Here is a 26,230-nt window from a genome sequence, read left to right on the forward strand (position 1 = left end):
ATAAGATGTTGATTTCTACCCTCAGATAATGAATTGAAGCACCTGATGCCTATTTGTCTGTAAATTTGCTAAAACTGTAAGATGTAAGTCATTTAGATTCTCAGCTGGTTGTTTCCTTCATGTCAGCTGACGGCCGCCATCATATTAGCTCATAATATGCTTTCATATATTGTTTTTCTGGAGTCCTACTCACAAAGACCATCCATCAGAGTGAGAGGCAGCCTAACAGGAGGATCAGAGCAGGAAGCCTTTGGGCGATTTAATCAGCTTAACATCATGGTGCTCTTGTAGAAAACACTGCATTTTCATGCCCCGATGGAACCAAAACAAGTATGACTCGAAGTCTGACTCCCAACAGGTCGCTTCTGATTTTTTTTTTTTTTCTGGGTGATTTTTGAGTCACATTAAGCAGCAGCAGGTTGATTTTCAATTACTGCCTTCAGGAGAAGGCTTGTTCATACAGACACATACCACGCTGCCATTTAAGGCAGCCAAGGCACATTCCTAAAAGAAAATCCAAACATGCCATTTAAAAAACTCATGTTGGAATTCTCCTCCGTACCACAATCTGTTATTCAAGCGTTTCATGTCATCCATTGAGAGTTTTGACATAAAGTACATTATTTTGGACTTAAATCTGCAAAGACCAAGTTTGATTCACATCAACAGAAGTTTTATATTCAGAACTAAATCCTTAAAGACTCACTCTGATAAAATCATTCTCCTATTTGTTTTTAAATGTCTCCATGGACTCGCCCCAAAATATTTGTCTGACCTGATTCAGGTGTACAATCCCCCCCGCTCCCTTAGGTCAACAAATCAGACACAGCTGGTCGTCTCGAAGACCAGGAGAAAACTGAGAGGTGACCGAGCCTTCTCAGTCTTCGGACCAAAAATCTGGAACGAATTGCCCCTGTACCTCAGACAGATAAACTCACTCAGTATTTTTAAATCTGCTCTTAAAACATATTTTTTCACTTTGGCTTTTAACTGAGTTGGGATCCGGACCTATTTTATGTGTTTTATGCTTTATATTTTTATGTGCTTTTATTAATTTTTGTATTGTTCAGCACTTTGGTGAACCTTGTTCTGTTTAAAGTGCTTTATAAATAAAGTTGAGTTGAGTTGAGTTGAGTTGATGATGGAGGACATATATTAAGAAAACTATGCTTAAAAATGCATTTCTGAGTATTTCTTTATTCAAACTTGTGAATCGGTAGCAGACAAATGAGCTCCTGCTGCTCTGCAGAAACTATATCCTGGAAAACAAAACAAAGTTTTGGCTAAAACCGCCACGATTAATGATTGAAGGTCCACAGGGAATGAAAACAGATGAAAAGATGATCAGAGTGACTCTTTAACATGTGTTGAGGTGTCTGAACAGTAACATCACCTCTCAAGGATTTTGCTCCACTCCACTGTGTTACTTTGAACTAAAATATTCTAGAAAGTTCCCCTAACATCATTCCTTTACAGCTTTCCGATGTGCTGGAGTGTTTGAATAAACAGATTATACATTTAGTTTTCCTCACATGGAAGAAAAAACTCCAAACTAAAGGGCACCCACTGCTCCAAAAGCATGAGAAGGCTGCAGAGCTGAGGTCATTTTTGCTTTAAAGTAAAGAAACAAAACGGAAACAGCAGCTTCTGCAGGAAAACTGGAAGGAACACCAAAGTAAAGGATTATTCCACCTTCCACCTAGTGACAACCCCAAAACGGTCTCTAAATCAGCAAGACATTGGCTTTAAAACCTCCTGAAAAGTCCCAACAGATGCCCCCAGTCACCCCAAGTACACACATCCATAAATTCAAGGAAATGTACAAAGAAACTGTTGTTTCACAATATATAGAGATGAAGGGACTTAATGAAGTAAGACACACTCTGATGATAATCAATATGCAATTCATTTTTTGTCACAAGTAACATATGGACATCGCGATATCAGCTTTTTATATCGCGAAAGACGGTGTACATAAATGATTACCTGATATGTTTAGACGTGCATAGACAGAAAAATCATCATGTTCTCCAAAAAAGCCAGAGGGCACACTATCTGTATTGTTCCTAATTGTTTTTTATTTTCGTTTTTCCAAGTTCTGACCTGCCTCCTGTTGAGATAGCTTTCAGTTTAATTATATTTAAATAAAACTGTTGCAGTATAATAGAAATAATGATTTTTACTTTAATAATTGTATCATTTTTCATTATTAATTTGATTTTATTTATTATATATTTTTGATAATGATTTGTACATTAGTTTGATATGTTTGTTTATATTTGTTCATGTATAGCCCGTCATAATATTGATCACTAATATTTTGTTTTCCTCGTATTGTGCAACTTTAATTTCTGTACCGTAATACTTTGAAAAATATTTTTTGAAAACCATTCCATTTTATAAAAATAATATATTTTTTAATCAATAAGCATTCCAACTTTGTCACATGATGTGATATAATGATTTCTGGCACTTGGAATGAAAAAGTATTCCCAGCTTTAAATAGAGAACCAGATTATGCGAAAAAAATGTCAAGTAAATCATTTTAGGGGTGGGATTATATAATATATTTGCATCCTCCCACTCTCTTTCAAGCAAATAATTATTATAATATCAATAACATGGCTTCACTCAATGTTCTAATAAGTTTATGAATTAATATCTCAAATGGATGTGATATATCTATGGATTTGTATTTTTAATGGGTTTTTTTTATACAAATTTGTTTTTAATTGCTTGAAATAAACCAACCAATCCATCAATCAATACCAGAAGAAACTGGAGGTCTTTAACCTTCAACACGAGAGCTAAAGCTCACCCAGAGTGCTGCTCCATAAAGTGTTTTCTTCTAAGATGTTTATCATAGAAATCCTGGAGAAATAACTGAAGTCACTTGTTTATTTGCCGAGGCCTTGGAATTTTCTCGTCAAATATTTGTGAGCACGTTTGATGTGAGGTCATGTGTCGGCATATTTTAAAATGAATGTAAATAATGATTGACTCATGTGGTATCATTTCAGGTCATATTTGAAGCAGAGGTCTCGGACAGCAAAACGGGCTTCATTGCCATTGATGACATTCAAGTCCTGAGCTACCCGTGTGGTGAGTCATTTTCATGCCAGCAATTAGTCCTAGCCCGCTGAACAAAGGCTGATGGCTTTGGCCACTAATTAGACTGTACCTGGGATGGTTTTTCTTGCAGCTGAGTGGGTAGATAAGCAGGAAGGTGACACAGGAGAGGACATAGACGAGACGTGAAGAAAGACTGGAAAATGGAGAGAGTGTGAGGAGGGAAAACAGAGGAGGAAGGAGCAGGAGTGAAGCGGGAAATGAGACAGTATTAGGGCAATCATGGGGAGAGGAGATTCTGACCACTCAGCGTTTTCTCTCTCCCCTTAACCCTCCAGCGCGCACAGTTGCTCAGACACACACCGAGTGAACAGTAGCTGTCTTGTCTCCTCACTCACAGGAAGAAAAAAAGAGGAGGGCCGCAATCCATTTTAAATTCCTGCTACATCTCATGTCTTCTTCTCTCTGTAACTCAAATCTTCCCCCCGTTGCTGGAGGCGAAAAAGATTTGTAACAAACTTTGTGTTCTTAACAGCAGGGTCTGCTAATCTAAAGCCACAGTCGTGCTGCTGGAGGCTCCTCGTGACTGCAAGGAAGCTGTCACAGATTTGTTGTAACAGTTTGGTCGCTGCGGCACCGAAATCCTTACAGATAATTCCGTTTTCTTAATGGACTCTATTGATTAAAAGTGTGAAAAATAAACCGTCTGATATGATTCTAACCCCTGCGGTGCGAGTTCTCCCTGTAGATGTTTTTCTGTCAAAGGTTATTAAAGGGGGAAGCACATTCCAAGACCGAAAATCTGAGAAAACATGTTTAAAAAGGATTCCCAGGGCCTTTAAAGAAGCAACCGTGTATTTGAAAAAGAATTGCTCTCCACAGTGGAAGCATTCATTCTCACAGCTGCCTTTCTGGACATGCTTGTGTGTGCGAGCGTGCAGAACCCAATGAACACCTACGGGAGTTTTCATTTATAACACAAGTGCTATTTATTATTTATAATTGCAATTACACAACCAACAAATAAAAAGGTAAATGCAGATATTCATCTTTTGGGTCTGACTGACCTAAGGATAGTTATAAAAATGTTAGAGAGACAACATTTAGGCTTGTGCTGCATTCCTCAGGATCATGTCTTTAATAATGTCTTTGCAATCATCACATATTGTGTCTCAAAACATTTGATTAATTCCAATTATTTTCTTCAGATAAATCCCCTCATTTCTTGCGCCTTGGAGACGTGGAGGTGAATGCTGGACAGAACGCCACATTTCAGTGCATCGCCACCGGGCGAGACACTTCAAGCAACAAACTCTGGCTTCAGGTACAATCATCAACACACAACACCACACAAACTGTTGTGTTGAGAGTCAGAATGTTTAAAAGGGTCTACAAAATAAAACAAAAGTTGAGGAAGTAAAAGACTCATTAATAGACACAAGATGCAAAATACCCATGCAAATGTTTTTGAAGGTTGCTAAAAGGGCAACGTGCACGTGAAGTTCTGCTGCTCTTTTGTCTGCAACCTGATGTTCTGGAGCCCCATGCAGGTCTTCTAACTCTCCATTGTGGCTGCTTGGCATTCAGAAATAACGATGTTAAGCAGATTATCTTGCCCAAAAAAGAAATAATTGTTTTCTTAAATTTTGTCATTGATTTCTTGATTTTTAAACTCGGCTGATATTACATAAGAAAAAAATAATTTATACATTTCTTACCACAGCTGACATCACATTAACCCTAGAGCACTATCGGTGGGTGATTCTTACCCAAGCAAAACTATTTACATGAATGTCAAAATGTCGTGTGTCAAGGAATATGTGCCTTCACCAGGAATGGGTGAACTAAAGACCAGGTTTCTAGTATCGTTTTCATATTTTTTAGGAATATTTTGTTCTCAAATTCCTAATTTTTGAGCATGTTTTTAGGAACTTCCTGTTTTTCTTTTTCTTTTTTTTTTCTATGGGGTAAATCAAGAGGCATTAAGGACTTTGCTGTTCTTCTGAAATTTCACATGACACAAAACCAAACAAAATAATGGTAAAAGGTTTGATCCATTGTAAGAGTGTTTTAGAATTAGAACAAGTTTTATTTCATATTCTTATCTTATGTCTAGTTGCTGTTCAGAGATTAAGTTCTTAAAATATGATTGCAAGACAAATGTCATTTGACATGCTTAGTATTTTATTTTGAAAGGAACTTGTATGTGCTGCTGTCAAAAGGGATATAATAGAAATTTAACACTGTTTTAATTCAGTTATTGTAAATATTTACGAGCTCTATTTTATCAAAGAATGCCACAAAAACATAAATAAAGTGGGATTTTCTAAACAGGGAGGTGTGACTTTGTGGTTATCGCTGGGTTCTGGCCTGTAAGAAACCGAACCAAATGGCTCATTCAAGACTCTTATACCTTCTTAAAATGCCCCAAAAGGCCATTTATATGTCTGCTATGATTTGTTGAGTCATGTGCGCAGTCACTGACCAAATATTTCAAATGTATAGTATGTAGATGTACAACAGGAGTATGTGACACACCAAGATGAAGCATTGTGCGATTTAAACGGCTGGAAAAAGCAATTATAAAGTGTAACATGTGCAATCATAGAGCCACTCCAGGCTGTACATCTTGCAGTTAACATGATTAAGGTTTTAATAGCTGTTGATTTCATTACTGCCCTATTGTAGTCATGACCTTCAAACCTTCTGACAGGAATGCAAATGGGGATTAAAGTTTACGACTTTGCGTTAACACTTGGGATGCTGAGGTCCAATTCTGCGTTCTGACCTTGAATAAAAGACAGTTAGCCATCTGCGGCCACCGCAGCAAATGATTAACCTGTGCCGCTTTTCTGCTCAGAGGAGAAACGGAGAAGACATCCCAGTGGCTCAGACCAAAACCATCAACCACAGACGGTTCGCTGCCAGCTTCCACCTGAAGGAAGTCACCGGTCAGGACCAGGATCTGTATCGTTGTGTTACCCAGTCGGAGCGCGGATCCGGGGTGTCAAACTTTGCAGGTCTTATCGTCAGAGGTACGATTTTGCTTTCCCCAATAATTGGCTACCATGGTTTACCAACTAAAGTCTTAGTCAAGGGGTGTCAGAATCCAGGCCTCAAGTCTCCATTTTCCAACCATCCTGCCAGTGAAGCTCCTTATTGACTAAACACACCTGATCCAGGTAATCAGCAGCAGATGAGGCAAGATTTCCGGAAAAAGAGCAGGAGGCCGACCCTCGTAGTCTGCAGTTTGGCACTGATGATCTAAAGAGTTTGAAGCCTCTTTGTGATCTATTAAGTCAGCGATCAACGTAATTCAAAAGTGTTTCTTGCGTTTGTCATTCGTCGATGTGCGCAGATGTCCGTCGAGGGTTTCGGGTCTTTACATGAATTCAGTTTTGAGATGTTCGAAATGTTTGATCGGTTGAGAATTACGCAGTCAGCGCATATTTTACGTAGTCTATACGCAATCATCACATAAATCTTATGCAATTGTGCGTGATTTTTTCGAGATATGCACATTTGTGGCTTTCCATGATTGTTCCACGTATGTCTAACTTTCATATTGCGTATACGGCGCACATATCACGCTAAAATTAGGCAATTGACACACAAATTATTAATGACTTGCATATAAACAATGCAATAATCAGGCACGGTTCATGCTCTCTGTTGATTGACGTGTTCTTAGCGTGGTTTAATCATACTTCTTCTGTGGTTTTAATGTGGTTCATTCATGATTTATCTGTGAAAATTCTACATAAAGACCACAACTTTTCTCAGCTTTTACCGTATATTCACCTATGACCAGTGTGCGTAGTGGCTGTGTGACAAGGCGTTTGTGGGTGGATACAGGCTGTCTGGGGGTGGAAAATGGGCAAACCTATCCGTCTATCAAACTTTAAGTTCATAGACAGTTTGGTAGAGTGAAAGTATTCACGCATATCTTTTTTCTACGGGCATGCAGCAGGCGATGTGTCCCCTGAACACCCTCTGTTCAGTATTTGCATATGCACGGTAAGGAGCCAGCACCTTACTAACGACTAGAGTGTGCGTAAGGGAACCGTATGACAGCATCACCTGTAAACTTACTTTATCCTTACAAATACTTCATGACAACGGTATGTTCCATGAAAACGTCAGCATACCATTGTAATGAAGCCCCCTGAGGTGGCCAACTGCAAGACACAGTCGCTCCTGTCCTGGGGTTGACCTGTACAGGTGTATGTGACTGAGGTGTAATTTCCAAACTCAGTTTTGTTTGTCAGATGACCTTGCTGCCCTTGTACCTAAAGTTTGAGTTATTACTTCCTCCTAGGGTTTCATATAACATCAATATTAAGCAGGGATTCTAATGTAGCGGACAGCTGGAAGGTCATCTAGATAATGATCAGCTGATCTTACTAGTTTTGGGCCCAGGCTATTTTCAGAGAAAAGGCAGGGAGGAGTCGAACCTGAACGCTTCCATTAAAAAAAAGCAGAATAAAGGCTCATCATTTGTATGGAAATGACATCCGATGTTTAATAAAGAACACTCAGAAGTTGGCATTTTGGATGCAGCCAAAAGAAAAAGTCAGACTAATGATTCAATTAAAGCTTTAATGAAAAAATTGGTCATTCCGAATTATTCAGGCTCTGTTGTCGTTTAGCACCCTTTTTAAAAATATTACTGGATTTACTTTCGGAGTAAAAGTCAAATCTGGGCAAGCTGAAGCACAAATGACTAAAGGTTTTATTAGAAATGTTTCCCTTTCAATAACAAAAGCTGGTAATGGCATTATGTCCCCATTGAGCAGCGTGTGTTTAAAAATGTAGCCTTCAAATTTCTGAATACATTTTGAAACCTTTTATTGTGCTCAATAAAGCTTTGTTTTGGAAAATCCTTTCATTTTTGCTGATAAATGGTTAGAAACCTTTACTTTTTTCTCCAATTTTGAGATCTTTTTTGCAACATTTGGTTTGTCAGCTTCAGTTTCCAATCAAATGCCCTTCCATTGTGCCTCACTGATTAAATGTACCCCCCCCCCCCATATAGAATAATGAGGAGAGCTCATGTGTGAATTTCTGCAGACGAGTGTGTGGCATTCTTCAGTTTAAATGTGTTTCTGCTTACGTGAGCCCACAGCATTGTTGTCTGCGCTGCATGCAGCTGAGAGCGAATGGAAACTGTGTGCTCCAGCTGTCATGTGCATCTGACATGTGGTTAATAAGGTGTCACCAATGTGTGTTTGAGATGGGGACGCTTTATTCATTCATATCCAATAGCTTACATATTCAATTCATCTCCCCGGGAGAGACAGAGCTTAGAGGGGGGGGGGGGGGGGGGGGTGAAGGAGAGGGAGATTTGGAGAGAATGTTATGGGAGTGACGGAAAGAAAAAGATGAGCAGAGATAGGAAAAAAAAACTTGAATGTAAATAGTCTGCTCATTATCTCAAAAAGTATCCGTATCAAAATTTAAGAATATGTCTGAATATGTAAACAGCACAGCAGAGTCATGTTTGTTATTCTGCGTAGAGATGACAGAAGAGAAGGGAATCAAAACAGAAGCAAGAGCCGTGAATATGAATATTAAAGGATTCGTATCTCTGATAATGGGGCTCTTACTCCGTCTGGTGACGGCGCTCAGTTGTCTGTCGCTTGACCTCAGCGCCGTTTGTGTCAAAAATACCTCCACAAGTAAATCAATTTGTTCTTTCTCTGGTCAAAAACATCCGTGCGTTTTGGAAAAACAAGCATTCTGCAGGAACTTGCTGATGTAGTAGGAATTAATAAGTAGCTAATGTTTATTTATCAGAAACATCTTTTTTGGGAAAAGGATGAGGAATCAGTATGTGGAAGCATGGACGGATGACCAATATTCAAACGTGAAATTAGATTTAAGAACAAACACCTTTTTGCATCCATAAATTGAAATTACAAATTTCAATAAAAAATATTTTAGAGCAATGAAAGAAATGTATGATTATTAAATGTGGAATTCTGTCATAAAAGAATGATTTGCATGCTAAATAAGAGCAGTCTCATCTTTATTTATTAGAAATGTCTGATGGGAGGCAGAAAAAAAATCAAAGAAGCAGGAAATATATTTATTTTTTGAAAAGTAAGCATGTCCGGCAGGACACGGATGTTTTACCCAGAATATGTTCACTTTTTTATATCAAGCAGGCATCAGAACAACAGCAAAATAGATGTAACACAGGCTGCAAAAACAAAGGAATGAAACAAAAAGTATGTGATGTGTACTTTAAAAACCAGGTTTCATCTTCAAAGCTGGAAAGTGGTCCTCTGGGAGGTGTGAGTGCATCTTGGTGCACATATACTATTGATATTTATAACATGCGGATGACAAAGATGTGCCATGGTGTTCTGAAGCTGCCAAGATCAGAGGACAGAGAAGTGGTCGTAAGGAGGAGAGTGCCAGATTTCCAGATCCTTCCCACAGGAAGACACTATGAAAATCTTATTACACATTTTTCTGGGCCATTTCTTATTATTTTGGGGCAACAAAATGTCTCAAAACTGCAAAAAATTAAACTGTTGTTCAGTTAACAAATTGATAGAACTTCAGAATAACTGTTTACCCTTTCATAGTTTTTTATTATTTGCTAAGGACTAATTCGTTTAAAAACCTGGAAGGCAGTTTGAGCTCCAAGTAGTTCCGTTTTGACTAAAGCGGTTCTGAGGTTCAGTTGCCCCAAGCTCTGAGTTTCCAGCCTGGATGGATGAAGGATGGCAAGCGGCGGCCCTGCCATTACAAGTTTTACCAAAGATAAGCAGCATGAGAGGTACAAGAGAGCCGGACTGAGCATGTGAGTGTGCGTCTGCAAGTGTGTCACTTTGAGTTTGGTCAGAGGACAGCTCCGATAAATCCGTGCCCTCTGGTTCCTATGGTGACAGAGTGCATCATCACGTCAGCTCTTATTTTACGTGCATGCGTGCATTACGCACAAACGATGGCCTAAAAATCTCACGCAATATTACCGTCACACACACAAAAAAGCGCAATGTCAGAGCTAGGAAGGTACAAGCTGGCTGGAATTTGTGTGTTTGTCTTTAACCAGCACAAATCCACTTCAGTCAGGGTGTGTGCAGACAAATGCAAATGTGAGTAATAGTGGCAGTTGGATCTTCAAAAACTTCTTCCTCACAGTTGCTTCCAGTGGGTCACATGTCCTGCAGCAGGTCTCCCGCTCGGGTAGCTTGGAAAGCTAAACCTTATTGACAAGGCTGCTTATGATGGTCAGCTAAGAAGAACATGCCTGGTGGCTTCAAACCGCACAATAACATTTCAGCACGGCCTCCTTTCCCCTCATTTTAACAGGCACCACATGATTGAAATCAGCAGAGATGTTGATTTTCTGCACGATAAAAAATAATGAGAATATTTACCAAAAGCGAGAAAAAAATCGAATTAATCATTCAGACGGGTTAGGTCAGAGTAGGAAAGCGTATTTCAAGTTTTCTCAATGTTGATTTGCTTTGTTATTATCATTAACATTTGACCCAAAAAATAAAACGAGAAGCCAAACACATCTTATTGATAAAAAGCAGAAAATTAATGACAAGAAGCCCACCACAAATGTGCAATAACGCCACTAATGATTTGTTTGTGCGTTCCCCTTTTTTTAGGCCATCTGTACATGACAAGTGACAAATGAAGGAAATCTAAACCGAACTCATTACAGCTCTTGTTTTTTCTCTGGAGTCCTATGATGACCCAGTTATAAACTCCACTGTTCTTTCCATTTTTGCTTTTTATCAGAGTTTGTAGTCATGTTTGGAGAACTGTAGTCAGTTTAAAACAAACTAGAAAGAGACAATAGTCTGGTTGCCTCTTTGTAAACGGAGTTGTTTACTTTGTTTGATAGATTAGTTAGATGACATGTTGTGCAGTTTTTCTGAAATAATTTGAGCAGTGAGGCCTTACACTGGACTTACACGGATCCGTCTGCGGTGCATCTTCGTTAAGTTGCGGAGTCCGTCTTACAACCATCAGCTATTTACATAGTCTCCGCTGCGTTTCCGGTCCGTTCCCCCTCCCTCATGGCTCCTGGAGGAGTGGTTTGTCCTGCCACCCCCGTGTTGAGTGTTTGTCCTGTTTTCTTAGCTCTTTCCAAACTTAAGCAATCAGGCCCCATGGCCTTTCCTTCCTCACTTGTAAAATGTTTTGTGTCATAAAGGATGTTGTTTTTGTACTGCCAAAATTAACTCAAAAGTACCTTAAAAGTTTTATTTTATAAGTAGAAAGAGTTTTTATTTTGAAACCCGTACCTGTTTCCATGTGTCAAAGGACTGGAAACAGAACTCCTGCGTAATCAAAGCAAATCAATTTTTATTCATATAGCACTTTTCATATAAAGCATGACACAAAGTGCTTGCATTGCAGGGTGCACAGAAACGGATGTCAGATGCAGACACGTAAACATTCAGATGGATTAACGGACGTTCAAATTTTTTATGTCCGCATTGGACCGCAGACGGACCAATGGAAATCAGCCTTGAGTCACAACTGCACTTACGGGTGGGTACAGGCTTTCTGCGGGCAAAAAAGGGTCAAACGTGTACAGTACATGCAGGAAGTATCAAGGTTTTAGACTCCTCAGCAATACCATAGAGTAAAAATTTTTGTTTACCTTGTTTCTAAGGGCAGAATGCGAGTGAAAGGTCTCAGGAAACACTAGAAAAACGAGTAGTAAGGGTGAGTATGGGTGAAGTAGGTGAGACGTAAGTGTGTTGCGCAGATTTTATAATTTTTTTCATATTTGTTTCCATAAAAAATTAGGAAATTAGACAATCAGTTTATGTGGGTATCTTTCCACTGGCCTACGGGTCCTAAGGGGCCAGTAGACGCATCTTACCAACGACTAGAGTATGGTGTAAGGGCACCGTATGACAACATCACCCATACGTCAAAAATGCAGGTAACTTCCATTAGCTTACAAATACTTTACGATACATTTACCACACGCTCAACAATTGTACATTTTATTTTCATGATGTTTCTTAAAGTGGCTGTTAAAGCTTTAAGGGAAGTGCAAACCACACCTGTGCTCCTCTCTATGACCCTCCCCAAACCCAGACTACCTTAAAACCCTTAGCACCCATATGGGGTAACCCCAATTTGGGTTTATGCGACTAAAGCTTTGGATCTTATTGAAGCCCCATTTGTGTTTTTTTGTGTTGTTTTCTTTGAACTATGACTTTTGTCGCATGACCTTTGACATGCTAGCTAGCGTTAGGGTTGGGCGATGTCCCCTAATTTGGCCGTTGACGATGTTTGCTGTCAACCATCGGGATGGACGATGACATCGTGGGGGGGGGGGTATTTTTACATTTTTCGTTCTTATATAACTGCTATTCGTTATTTTGCTTTTTTCATTTTATTTCCCAACTAATGGTTAATCTGCGATGATCCAGTATAAACTGAGGGAAGTGACTTTAACAGAAAAAGTAACAAGCAAAATAGAAAAGAAGTGGTCCGCTCCCGCACTTAGCGGAGTGGACCGGCGGAGGGCGGATTTACAGCTTTATGTTTGATGGGAAGGGGGCGGTACATGAGCGGTATGTGTGGGAGATTTAAGACTGCGATCCGTCCCGCAGCTCTAGGGGTACGAGCTATCAAACTCAGAACCGGGTCTAAACGTGTGTCTGAGCACAGTTCGGATTGTCAGCAGACACACAGCGGTTTGAGCTTCAAAGCAGAAATTTCACTCAGTCCTTAGAAAACATTCAAACAATCACGTGGATTTGTGTTTCCAGTCGTGTCCCGACTAAATAAAGGCTGATGTTATTCTTACACGTTTACGTGCAGCGCCACCCAAAGCTAATGTTGTTAGCCCGTGTTAGCATACTGCTAATCCTGGCTACGTTCAGAAAAAGCACTGACCACACGGATTAAAATTCAAATGATGAGCGAACAGGTGTTTGATAATAACCGTAACATTATTAAAAGCACGTTTAGAAGATCGTCTCGTATTTTACCGAGCTGACATGTCAATGTATATAGCTGCTCGCCGCTGTTATCGTTTTGTATTGAATTGTTACCTTCAATAAAGTTTGGAAAAAAAGCCGCTCGGCGGAAGTTGTATCCTCTTCCGGTTTTCAAACTGCGCATGTGCGAATACTGCGCGTGTGCGAATGATTTATTCCGACCGAAATTGTGACCTTAGTGAACGTTTTTATATTCTGAAAACATTTTTCTGGGCCCATGTACACGGTTGGATTCTAATCCGACCATTGATCCCATCAAGATATTTTGTACATCTAACCGCGGCTTATAATGTGGACGCGCAACGTGGCGGGGGCGTGGCATCACGATGGTGGTCTCTCCATCGGGATGTCAGTCACCCATCACGATGGACGATGATATCGTCCATCGGCACAACCCTAGCTAGCGTAAACTGCTTTTGGCTAACTTGGGGGTTAGTCCGGGACAAAATGGGTCCTTGCGAGGATAGCTGTGCAAATGTAGGTGTTTGTGCAGTGAATGGGGACCGTCAGAAGGGTTCATGCTGAGGAGATGCTTTTTGGTAACAGATGAAACAGGGAAGTCTGACAGCTCGTGCACCTGTCTCTGACAAACGCAACCCCACACTCACAAACACACTTGAATGGGGGCGTGGGGGGTGGGGGGTGATGGGAATGCAGATTCTCACTGTAATTGGGGTCCATGAATATCATTTCACAGGCGCATTAGATTGGGTTTGTACAGTACATCCCTTTGATATACAGTATGTGGTTTATATGATGGCAAAATAAGCTTGAAAAAGCACTTCTTTTATTTTTCTACAGAATGTAACGTTCCCTTGTGGCGTGTTGGAGTATCTGTCTAAGGGATGAGTGTAGTTTCCAGAGCAGATCAGAGTCCAGGCGTGTGCGCAGTGATTAATTCATGAGTTGATCTGTTTTTGCATGTGTCAAGTTTATGAATCTTTGATGCACAGGGGTTGAAGGGTCTGTCAGTCACAGGTGGGTCTCGGTTTGCCTTGGTCCAACTGGGCCTGAAGGATCAGACATCCATCACGCGCCTTTGTATTAACTGAGGGCTTGATTGGTGTAAAGCCCAGAGAAAAACATCATTGAATCGCTCATGACACACTGGCCTAGCATGAAAACCAATAAATCGTGCTTAGATAAAGTTTACTCTTAACCCCTCACACAAACCAAACTGCTGTGTTTCTTCATTTGAATAATCGTTGCTTGCTGTTTTGAAGTTGGAAGCTTTTGATCTGCTGCTTTGAAAGTTTCGATAAACGTACACATTAATGTGTGTCATCCGTCTTCCGAGGCACGTTTTAACTCATGTTTGCTGTCTTGCTTATTTTGTCTCTTTCTTCAGAACCTCCACACCCCATCGCTCCACCCCAGCTGCTGGGCGTCGGCCCGACGTACCTGCTGATCCAGCTCAATGCTAACTCAATATTTGGAGATGGACCAATTATACTTAAAGAGGTCTGTTTGGAATAAAAAAACAACGGACAAAAGCAATTTTTTTTAACCCTTGTGCTATCCTAGGCACTTTAACATTGGGAGTTGGGTCATCTAGACCCACTAGACAGTGCGCTGAACCTTTTGTCTTCAATGATTTGTGATCTTCACTGGTGTCCATGGATTACATGAAATCTTTCCACCTTTATCCACCTTTGTCATGGTAGGGAGAACACGTCAATGTAAGGGTGGGGTCATCTAAGATAGCACAAGGGTTAACAACGTTGCATCATCAGAAGAAAGGCTTTAAGGGATGTTTATAAAGCCCCAATAACTGTTAACCCGGGATTTTAGTCTTCATCCAGCGAGTTGCAAAACCCCGTTTGAAAAATGCATATTTTAAATTCCACGTTTATTTAAGTTGACGGCTAGCCAGAAGAGGATGGAGGGTGAAACAGGGAGCAGCATGGGGCAAACAGAACAGGAAAAAATCAAATTAATTGTGCTCAAATGATCATGATAGATTAATTGAATATCAAAAATTAACAATAGATCAAAAGAAAACCAAAATAATCCCTCATTGCATTTTTAATCACCACTGAAATGCTTTCTAAACTACAAGACTAAAAAACTGTGCTAAAAAACAGTTTTTGCTCTGTTCTTCTGCAGGTTGAGTACCGGATGACATCAGGCAGCTGGACGGAGACCCACGCTGTGAATTCTCCCAACTATAAGCTGTGGCACCTGGACCCAGACACAGAGTATGAAATCAGGGTGTTACTGACAAGACCGGGAGAGGGGGGGACCGGAAAGCCCGGACCGCCGCTTATCACTCGAACCAAATGTGCAGGTACTTGAAAAAAAAACAGCCCCATTCATTGGTTTTAAAGACCTACCCCGAGCATGTCATGTTCTATTTTCAAACCGTTCTCAGTGGTCTTTTAGCCCCGCCCCCTATTCCCTTTCCCGTTGCTGAGAGCTTGTAGCCCACCCATGTATTTTCTACATCACAAATATGCTCTTTTTCAAACAGGAAGTTCACAACAATTTGATTAAAGAAATACTCCAAAAGGCATTATTGAGCATCATTTTTCTTAAAATATCCTGGATCATCAGAAAAATGCCAAAGAACGTGTTTAAAACCCAATTTTGATCAGAGTGGGTTTTTAAAGCTGTGGTTGTTGATTAGCTGTTTGATCCCTTTACTGACTTGAATTGGTTTTGAACATTAATATTTATGTTTTCATACTGAAAAAGTCTGCAAAAGATGAAGCCAGGTTGATTCTTTTGCTACTTTTTGAATTCTTATCAGTCTTTATTTGATTTTTTTTTTACTTCTTTCACCTCTTCTCTTTTCTCTCATACCTTCTACTCCTCTCTCTGTATATATTTCTCTTAGCTTTACTCCCAGACGCTGGCTTTCCCCCCTTTTCCTCACCTCCCTCTCCCAGTCTCTTTGGTTCTCTGTGGATCAATAGATGGAGGGCAGGAACACTGTCTGACATTTGTAGAAATAAACGACTGAAATATAAACACTGATAGCCTCAGGGAGAGAGACGGTGCTCAGAAAAAAGAGAGAAGAAAAAGAAGCTTGACATGAAAGAAAAAGACAGAAATAAAAGCAATGAGCTTGAATGAAAAAGAGGAGAGAGCGATGGAGAAATGATGGAAAACAATAAGGCTGCAGCAGAAAAAGAGAAAAGGAGGGTTGGGAGCAGAGCAAGAGAGTGCAAGAGAATGATGAAACTGGAGAATGAAAATGAAAGAGATGAAAACTCATATCCAGCAGGTCTGAGTGATGTCTGCCAGGCTGCGCGCATGTATGTGTGCATGCGCGTGTGTTTGGGTGTTTATTGACAGGGAGGAAGTCATCGACTGGTTCAGGTGACTCATGCACTGAACAGTTTCCTGTTTGACAGGAAGAGGGAATTAATCTTCTTCTCGTCGTTTTGAGCTGGAAGGCACCGCTGCTCAGACGTCAAGCTGCTGTGATCCAAATGATGGAAGGAAGCGGGAAGAACGACTAGAATAAAAACCAATATTTACACCTCAGTTTGATGTTATTTCAAACCAAAACATTGATGAACAGACCTAAAAATAGATGCATGAAAATAATGCAACAGGTCAGGCTGTTAGTTTTATGTTTTGTTTTTAAATGAAGAAGGATTGCATCATTCTCTTTTGTTTTCTGCCTTTAAGCTCTTCTCACTGGAAATGTGAGCATATTTTACTAACCGTATTTGCTGCTCAGTCAACTTGCGTCTTACTTTAAAAGCCTGATCTCATTTCTTGTCAGCAGGACTTTAGTTGTTTTTCCTATAGAAACAAAGACATGCACAGATTTGTAAAGTTTTACATGTATGTCACAAGAATTACACAAGTTAGTTCTTCGTGTTGCATTTTTATCTCCAATATTATAGGTAAACATTGAAAAATTGCATTATCTTGTTCAGCGGACATCGCTCTGCCAAGGCACTCGTGCTCCTTCGCAGGTGGATGGGGGCGTGTTTGTTATAAGAGTGAGATGCACACAGGCGCGAGCAGAGATGTTATTTAAATGGTAATGATTTTTCTGTTTGGGTTGGTCTGGTCTGATCCCACCACCTGCAGTTTACCGAGCATTTGCTTTAATGTAACCTAATGGAGATGTGGACGTGTGCACAGACACTAGGCGGGAACTGAGCACGTCACCACATGAAACACAGTTTAATTAGAAACCAATAAAGTTAATGAAACCCTGGGTGGATATTCTTCTGAGCAGTTATGGCAACAGAACAGGCTTTTCTCTCCGTCTTGCTCTTGTCCTGATATTCATTTTTACCATCTTCTTTTCAATTTTTTGTGCTCTTCTCTCCAGCTCGTCTCGATTTTTCTCTCTGCGGTGATGTATTGCTCTTGTCTGAAGGGTGGAAAATAATCAACTTGAAGTGAAGAGTATTGTACTGTCTGTGTGTGTGTGTGTGTGTGTGTGTGTGTGTGTGTGTGTGTGTGTGTGTGTGTGGGTGGGTGTGTGTGCGTGTGTGTGCATGTGTGTGTGTAAGCGGAGAAAGTGATGAAGTAGCTTTTAATCCAAATCCTGAATTTTCTGCTGAAACGTCCCGGTCACGGCACCAAATAGTAAAACCGTGGTAAGACGGGATTGGACACACATGCACGTACACATACACACACACACACACACACAACTGCAGGAATGTGCCGGCTCACTACCACAGTTCAATAGAGGCACTGAATTTTCTTGTATGCTACACAAACTCAGCATCACCCAGATTTATGGGAGAATTGTGTCAGAAAACCACAAAAACAAACGTTGGAATTTCACACACAAACACTCGTCAGCACAACACATATAAAGAAACAGACACATGAAAAACATGTATTAAAAATAGTTTTCTTTTGTCTTTCTTAATAAGAAATCTGTTATAATAGGAATGTTTGTTAAGTAATCCTAAAAGAAAAACGCTCTTAATAAACTGTTCCAAGGCAGTTAAAGTTGAGTTAACACAATAAAAGTGTCATGGACCCCTCAATAAACAACTTTTTTTTTAAAATTAAACTCCAAATCCAATCAAAAGACATCATTAATTCCTTACATCGACATGATGTGACCTTGGTTCCTTTCAATCTGAGCTCTCACTTCATTTCTGGGCCACATTTGCTGATAATTATAGACAAAAACTTTGCTTTGAATTCACCTTTGGAATCAGTCCCTTATGTTTGCCTTAAAAAAACCTCCTCCTTTATGGACTATTTTTACCCAAAGAGATCAAGGGAGGAGTTCTGGTGTTAACTGTATGTTGGATCTTTTTTTTAAATAAATAATACAAACACACAGCAGTACACTACTGACTCTAAATGATCAAACTCTTTTATTTTCAGGCACCCCATTTGCATATATGTTTCAAAATTGACTATGGCATCTGTTTTAATTCTTAGCCTCCTTTGTACACACAGCAAAAGGAAGTAGCCTAAAATAGGAAAATAACACCAATCTTTCAATGAAAATCACTAGAAAGTGGAACAATTACTGGTCATGCAGCAAAGAATTTCACTGAAAGAAAGATATCAAAATCTAGAAGCAAGGAGTTTCACAGAAGCGTTTAAAAAAGGGAAAAAGTATTAAAAAGCTAAATGTTAAATAGAATTAATTAACGCTGAATGTTAAAGAGCCCAATAGTAGTTTTTTTCCAGTTTTAAGTAAATACCGGTAGTTTGAATTTTTTTTTGTTTTTTTTGAAACCAAGTGTAGTTGATAAAAGTGATTAAAAAAATAGTGTAATATTTGGAAATGACTCATGTTAGAACAAAATGTGAACAAAATCTTATTGCAATTTGGCCTAACTTAATAAATCTTCATAAAATCTAAAACTAGCACTTATTCTTAGAACATAAATCCAAATTTTGAAATCTAGAAATGATAATGTCTGAGATTTTATGTGCATGTTATGAAGTAGTTCTGTTTAATAATTTGATCATTTCCCTGATTCTACATCCGAGCTCTTAATGAGGCGAAAAACTCTCAAATGTGTACATTTAGAGAGAAAAGCTTGGAAAAGTGTAGAGCAAAGAGAAGTTAAGACAACATAGAATGTCATTTTTAGCCAAAGTCAAGAAATCTGTGTTGTTTTCTTGGACACATTTTCTGCAGAGTGGCAGCAGTTTGTTAGAAATTTTTCTACGTCACAATTACAATCTTTTTTAAACTGTATTTGAATAAAATACGTTTCTTTATATTTGTCCTCCATTACCAGAAATATGACTAAAGTTCACCCTGAACTGACTCAAAAGTCATTAGCATTGCTATTAATGTTAAAAATAAATGTGTGATGCCTGGAACCACAAAGAGAATAAAGACAACAGAACTTTTTTTCTTTCTTTATTTTTTGAAACACATGCAGAGAATAGAAGGATAATGGAAGGATAACCAGAACCTAATTGAACAGATTAACTTGGATTTCCCTAAAATCCCTGTAAACTTTCTTGTGTCACTGTCTTCTGTTCTCCTTCCTTTGCCGCCCTTTAATCTGCATTTCCCTAAGCGCTCTCTTCTCTCTTTGACTTTCCAGTCCAGCTGTATATGTGCCTGCTTCTTTTTGGGAAACACAGTTGTGTCGCTTTAAGCTTCTATTTCATTTATTTTCATTTCCTTTCCCTTTTGTTTTCGTCTTTTTAATTCCAACCTCTGGATTCTGCTGATATGGAGCTTTCCATCCTTGCAGTTATTGTTGGTGTTTATTGGTATTGTTGTTATTTTCAAAGCTCCATCTGTGAAGAACAAAGCCTTTTAGTTTCGACATGAATCCAGCTGTTCGTCAGTCTACCGGAGGAGGGGAAAGGGACAAGGCCAGCTCTGTGGTTTGTCTTTGGACTCGGTCCCATTTGACTCTGGCCATATTCCAAACTAGTTAGCGTGTCTCCCAGTTCCACCTCTCATTCACTCTGTTCCTCTCTTCTCGTGTTTTCTCTTTGGGTTCCCTTTATCTGTCCCCCGCTCCCTCCAGACCCACTTTCATTTTTTTCTCTGCACATTGCTCTGTTTTCACACTTTTATTGGATTTCTGTGCTGCTCTTTTTGCCCCTGTCTTTCTTCTTCTTATTCTTGCTTGGTTGCTTTACATATTCTATCCTTGTTTCCCCGCTCGGCTCTGCCGTTGCTTTCACTCTCTATAGTAAATGGAGATAAGCAGCAGTACATTATGGGTTAGGACCAGTTTGAAATAGCCGCTGGGTGCCTCAACTGATGCTATGTTCACACCAAACATACAAACATGCGTACTTGCGTGTTTCAGGCTTCTGCAATCAAAACAGAAGTTTTATTTTCAGGCTCTACGTACAAATCGCCATTGAATGCGCGTCAAACACTGAAATTGTTGAGATGCATTCACATTGGCCATGTGTTGGGAATTCAACAACACGCTACACAGTTTCATGAACATGCATGCAGCTAGGGGTGTTCACACCAGGCAAGCGGGGAGCGGCAGGAAGGGGCTTCTTCTTCTTTTGTTTATTTATCGTTTACTAGCGCTTGTCCACCACCTTCGATGTTAAAGCGGCGTAAATCCCGCAAATTTTGCTCCAGTCTTTTTCTTTCACAGCTCTATTCCGATACACAAACGACTTACTGCCATATAACTCGGACTGAACACAGACCGCAATTAATAATTTCTCCTTCGTGTTATTATTTACAACGGTTGGCACTTCTGGAAAAGGGCGGTACTCACACGTCACCAGATCCAAGCTCCTGATTGGTCAAAGTTTAGAGTTTTCATGATTTGGCAGTCAAAAGTTCAATTGTTTGAACTCCCAGCCGCGCGATCTATGCACGCCCTAAGTAGAGCCCGCCACCAGACTTAAAAACCTTCGTAGCAACGCGTGAACACGAGTGTTCTGAACGTGGAATTCAGGTTGACGTGCATTCACATAGACTTTTTATTGAAAGTGGCCGCCTAAACACAAGTCGACGCAGCCGGTGTGAGGGTTCTCATAGTGTTTCCTGGATGCGTAATTCTTTATAGACGGCCATGAGGTGCTGACCCACCTATTGTAAATTTAACTGCTACAGGTTAGGTCCGTGTGATCATAACGACGCTTTGAAATGTGTGCGTGTGACAGGCGCCAGGCCATATATTTACTTTTAATTTTGTGTTGAAGAGCATCTCTCCGTGGAGCAGTGTTGTCATCGAGAGGGCCCAAAATCAATACTTTTTATTACGTTGTCCGGTGTTTGTGTGTCTGCGTGTGTGTAGGTTGTAGTGGTGAGGGTTTATGAGGAGGATCACAGGTATCGATCTGAATAGGGAAAGTGATAGAAAGGTAAGGCTGAGACAAATGAGCAGAATGCAGAAATAGAGGGAGAAGCAGCAGAGGAAGCAGTAGGTCTCCCTCCTGCTCTATTTAAATGTCACCCATCCAATAATTGAAGCCAAAATGAAATGTTCTGACCCTTCAGCTATTAGCCCACAAATTCGCACAGCACACAGTACAGCAGTAATATTTGCTCAGCAGATAATTACCCAACAGCACCTTCATTACCTTTAGTCTTTCTTCTCTCTAGATGTCATTTTATTAGTCAGGTATTTGTCTATTTGCATAAGGCATATATTCAGATTAATGCTCAGTGAGTGTCTGTGTGTGGGTTTTTCCTAAAGTCGTTGTGAATATATATATATATATATATATATATATATATATATATATATATATATATATATATATATATATATATATATATATAAGTTTGATTAGATGAGGAAGCACACTCATGGTCCCCCCTGATTAAATTGATTAAATCTTTATTTTGTCACAACCTCAGGCGTATGTGTGCGCACTGTGGGGGTAATAATTGTGTGTGTGTGGGAGGTTTGGCACCCGCAAGATTCAGTGCAAGTGTGTCTGAGTGACAGGTAGATAATGGGTTGTCAGAGGAAGCGACCAGTTTGTGTGTCCTTGTGTTGTCTCCTGTGAGAGCAGAGGCCCAGGGAAAGAGACAAGCCAAAATAAGACGGGGTGGGTGTGAGACCTGTCTTTTTAAGGTGAGCTGTTTTTATTTTAAAACCCCGCAAACCGTTGAGGAAGATGGAGATACAGGAAATAGTGATGAAGGGAATTGATTTCCTCGCCTCACGAGGAACAACTTTTCATATCTTCAAATTCTTACATGCTAGTTTATGATAAGATGTTTTTTTGTAATCTCTAGTTGTGTCTTATCGGTATAAGAGTTGCAAATTTTGCCCTGAGGAAACTTTATTTATAAGATTATGGCATTGTACTGCAGTATAACCAAAACTTTGGTTTATTAGAATTGTTTTTCTCAAGCGATCAAAACAAAAGCAATATAGATCTATATCAAATTTAGGATGATAAATCATTATTTGATAAGAAAATTAAAAAATGAAAAAATTAAGCACTTCCAAATGTAAATGATACAATTATAATGGCTGTCAATTATAAATAGACATGTTTGCACTCATACACACAGTAAATAACACATAGATGCCATTATTTGTTAAGTTTGTCAGAAATTGCTTGAAAATAGTGTCAGAAGCTACGTTCACACCACCAAAGCATTCAAGCTGCCACTTCCAGTGGAAAGTCAATTTAAATGTGATTACATGTGTGTTTCACATTCATGCATAACTACGGACATTTTTAGGACCGTTTTAAGGCTCCACTTACAAATCGCAGCCACTGAACCTGTGTTGCACTTTCAAGCATGTTAAACTGTAATCGATCAGGCCCTCAGATTTGGTAGTTGCATATGGATGGCGTCTCTTTTAATTCATGGAAGTGCCAACCGTTTGAAAATTATCATGGAGAGGAATTTAAGGTTTGTACCCGGCTGGAATTATACAACACCACGTCTTTCATATATGGGAATCGAGTTGTGAAAAAAAAAAACTTGAAGCAAGATTCACTATATTCACACCGCTTTCACTTTTCTCCCCAAGCCTCTTCCAACTGTATAGGGCCGACATGCGTTACAACTTTTCTCTTTTATTCGTCTTTTGGGTCAGGTGTTAGGTTTTACACATATTGCAGACAAAAATATATTTTAGAATATTTTATATATACTAATTTTATGTATATATTTTTGGTATAGTGTAACACTAGGGCATGTGTGTCAAACTCCAGGCCTCGAGGGCCAGTGTCCAAGACGTTTTCCAACTAACCTGCCACTGTAGATTCTTATTGGCTAAACAGATCTAGGTGTAATAAGTAGCAGGTAGGGCAGGTTTCCTGAAAAAACCTGCAGGATGGTAGCCATCGAGGCTTGGTGTCCGACACCTCTGCACTAAGGAGAACAAACAGCGGCGTTAGCTTTTCTGGTTTAGAAACAGAAAAGTACGAATAAAAGAAGACCGTAAACGTTTTAAGCAGTTTAATTCATGACTTACTACTTAAGAACCAGCACATCTGGTGAAACTGGCAGAATGGTCAGTTCATGTCAAAAAAATTGGTCAAAAAGTGTCCTTAATTTGATTAAATTGCAAAATCAAATATTGCAAATATTGCACCAAAAAAAATGTCCAGTTTAATTCTTTCTTCATTTGGCAGGTATGGTAGAAAATGAACAGCATTCTAATAAATAGGTAATAATAAATTACTCTGGCACAAATAATTTACAAAAGATCTAGATTTGCGTGGATTAATCACTGTAGCTGCTACTGTAGCTACAGCTACAGTAAAAATATTGCCATCTAGTGTTAAGCAGTGTTTTTAGAGATTATCAGAATAACACAACAGTTCTAAACACTATTTTCAGCTAAACGGCACACTTAGCATTTGGCAAATCAATATAATGCAGCAACTTTATATAAAATAAAAATAACTGTGTATCTGACTGATAACAGTAGCTTTCTATGCACCTAAACGCAGGGAGTATACAGCGTCCGTTGTTAAGCTGTGTGGTGAAAAACACATTATTGTAATCTTTCTCTGCTGCTATCTCAATTAAGAATTACATTTTAAAAAAAGGGCAGTTTTTACGTTTCCCCATTCAGTAGAAGTCAGCTAAGAGAAAAAATAACTTCCCATTTCCCTGAAACATGCCCTCATGTGGAAACATTCATCGGGCCTGGTAGCACGGCTGTTTGCTGAGTAGCAGACGCTTTTCCAATAGGGTTATGCCCTCAGGACAAACAACATGCTTTTTAATGAATTATATGTTCTTTAGTTAGAGAAGTAGTTCCCGGACTTGGAGTCATACATCTTTGGGGGTGGTTAGTAGCTCTTAAAGATAATAGCTTTTGGAAAATGGTCAGACGATGTCTTGAAAGAGGATTTCTTCTGTGAGGTGATTTTTATGGCTGAATGACATGTGAAACAGAGGCTCCCAAACACTTATGGCCATAATCAGCATGTCATAACGAGAACTCGTATGAAGAGTCATAAAGAAGATGAGGGGCAGGTGGGATTTGTTGTTTTTTTTTATTGGGTTTGTGTGTATTAGAACTCGGGGGGTGATTGATCCAGTTAAATCAGCCAGTTAAGGTAATTAAAGCCCCGAGCGTCAGGAATGGAAAGTAGATTGTATTGGCAATAACAGCCTGGATCCACATAAAAGATGGAAACCAAAGCTTTCCTTTGGAGGTGTTATTGCATTTGAGAGACGGCTCAATGGCAGCACGGAGAAATGATTGTTTGTAAAACTCACTTGCTGGAACAAAATGTTGGTTCAGCACTCTGAGCTGTTTTGAATGCGTGACTCAGACTTGGAAAGTATTGAAGTTGAACTTCTCTCTGCATGTAAACAACATGATGACGATGATGGACCCACTGACGACAACTGACTTTTTCCTTCTTACTGCAAGTCGCTGGCACCTGTTCAAAAAGTGCTTGATCTAAAAATGGCGTGCAGCTACCAACTGTTCATTTTAGGTCCATTTGGAACATCTGCTACCATTCGAGCCTAGTTAGGAGTGTTTCATGTGCCTACTCTCAAATTTATATTAGAAATGAACCTAAACTGTATTGTATCAACCATCCATATGGAAAAAATGATGACAATTTGGACTTGTTTCTCTTTGCTTCTATTGTAGAACCCATGCGGACCCCTAAGAGGCTTAAGATCGCCGAGACCCGTTCTCGTTTGATCGCTGTAGACTGGGAGTCCTTGGGTTACAACATCACTCGCTGTCACACGTTTAACGTCACCATCTGTTACCACTACATGACTGCCAACAACCGCAGCAAAGCCGACTGCTTGGACATGGATCCTAAAGGTAATAAATCAATATTACTATTGCTCAGACTTCATTACGGTGGTACCATTGACAGCTGTTGGTTAGAACTCATAAATTAGCAGAAAAAAATAGTTTCAGGCTGTTTTAAAATACTATTTAAAAAGTTGATTGAGGTGCAGTGAAGGTAAACTTTTGATTGGGATTGATTGATACTTTTTACCTTAATTTTGTAGACTTTAAGTGTTTAGGTCTACTTTTACAGCCAGAAAAAATGTAATTTTGAGAATACAGCAGAATGTTAAAGCCTTTTTTTCACCATAAACATGAAAAAACATTTGCATGAAAAAATTCTGTATGTTCAACCTGCCCTTCAAAATCTTATTGGAAATCTTGTCCATGTTTACTCTAAATTACCCGGGACAGATTATTGATCTCTAGGTCAATTAATTTGCTTTCTTGCTGCGCAGGAATATCTCGGCCAAACGTGCTGATTAATCTGTCATTAAAGTTTATGTTTGATGCAAATGTCTGTTTAGTCACTAAAATAAATCTGTTGTTCGTTGGGCCTGCATTTTATAAGCAATTGTCCAACAAATTTAGGTTTATGTTTCCAATATATCATACATTGATAGATTGATGAAATCTTATTTTTTATATTTATACATATTTTTTTCACTTTTAGCACCACGTCACCTAGTGGGAAACCTACCACCCTACACTAACGTTAGTCTGAAAATGATCCTGACCAACCCTGAAGGACGCAAAGAGAGCGATGAGACCGTTATACAAACGGATGAAGACGGTAACGTTTTCCAAAGACTCTATTATTAAAATGCATTTTAGAAGAATTTGATTTGAAATCGTCTTAATTTAAGTTAGTCGTATCAGTTTCCTCAAGTCTCGTCTAATTGTTCCTCTGTTTGTGTTAACAGTTCCAGGTCCCGTTCCCGCTCAGTCGCTGAAAGCCACTCCATCAGAAGAGACAATAAACCTTCACTGGAAGGAGCCAGTGGAGCCCAATGGTGTCATCATTCAATATGAGGTGCTTTC

The 26,230-nt window shown here is 39.4% G+C and overlaps 1 protein-coding gene across 19 annotated transcripts in view; it reads left to right on the forward strand.

Moving 5' to 3' along the window:
- Positions 1–26,230, forward strand: part of ptprk (protein tyrosine phosphatase, receptor type K) — a 113,181-nt gene that overhangs the window by 61,524 nt on the left and 25,427 nt on the right. For all 19 annotated transcript variants that reach the window (XM_020714719.2, XM_023953255.1, XM_020714723.2 and 16 more), the window contains 8 exons: positions 3,021–3,102; positions 4,278–4,393; positions 5,930–6,104; positions 14,410–14,522; positions 15,168–15,348; positions 25,037–25,219; positions 25,863–25,982; positions 26,113–26,222. In XM_020714719.2, coding sequence (XP_020570378.1) covers positions 3,021–3,102; positions 4,278–4,393; positions 5,930–6,104; positions 14,410–14,522; positions 15,168–15,348; positions 25,037–25,219; positions 25,863–25,982; positions 26,113–26,222 — 1,080 coding nt within the window. The remainder of the gene's footprint in view (positions 1–3,020; positions 3,103–4,277; positions 4,394–5,929; positions 6,105–14,409; positions 14,523–15,167; positions 15,349–25,036; positions 25,220–25,862; positions 25,983–26,112; positions 26,223–26,230) is intronic.

The sequence above is a fragment of the Oryzias latipes genome, chromosome 24 (assembly GCF_002234675.1).
Source record: "Oryzias latipes chromosome 24, ASM223467v1".
Taxonomy (NCBI): domain Eukaryota; kingdom Metazoa; phylum Chordata; class Actinopteri; order Beloniformes; family Adrianichthyidae; genus Oryzias; species Oryzias latipes.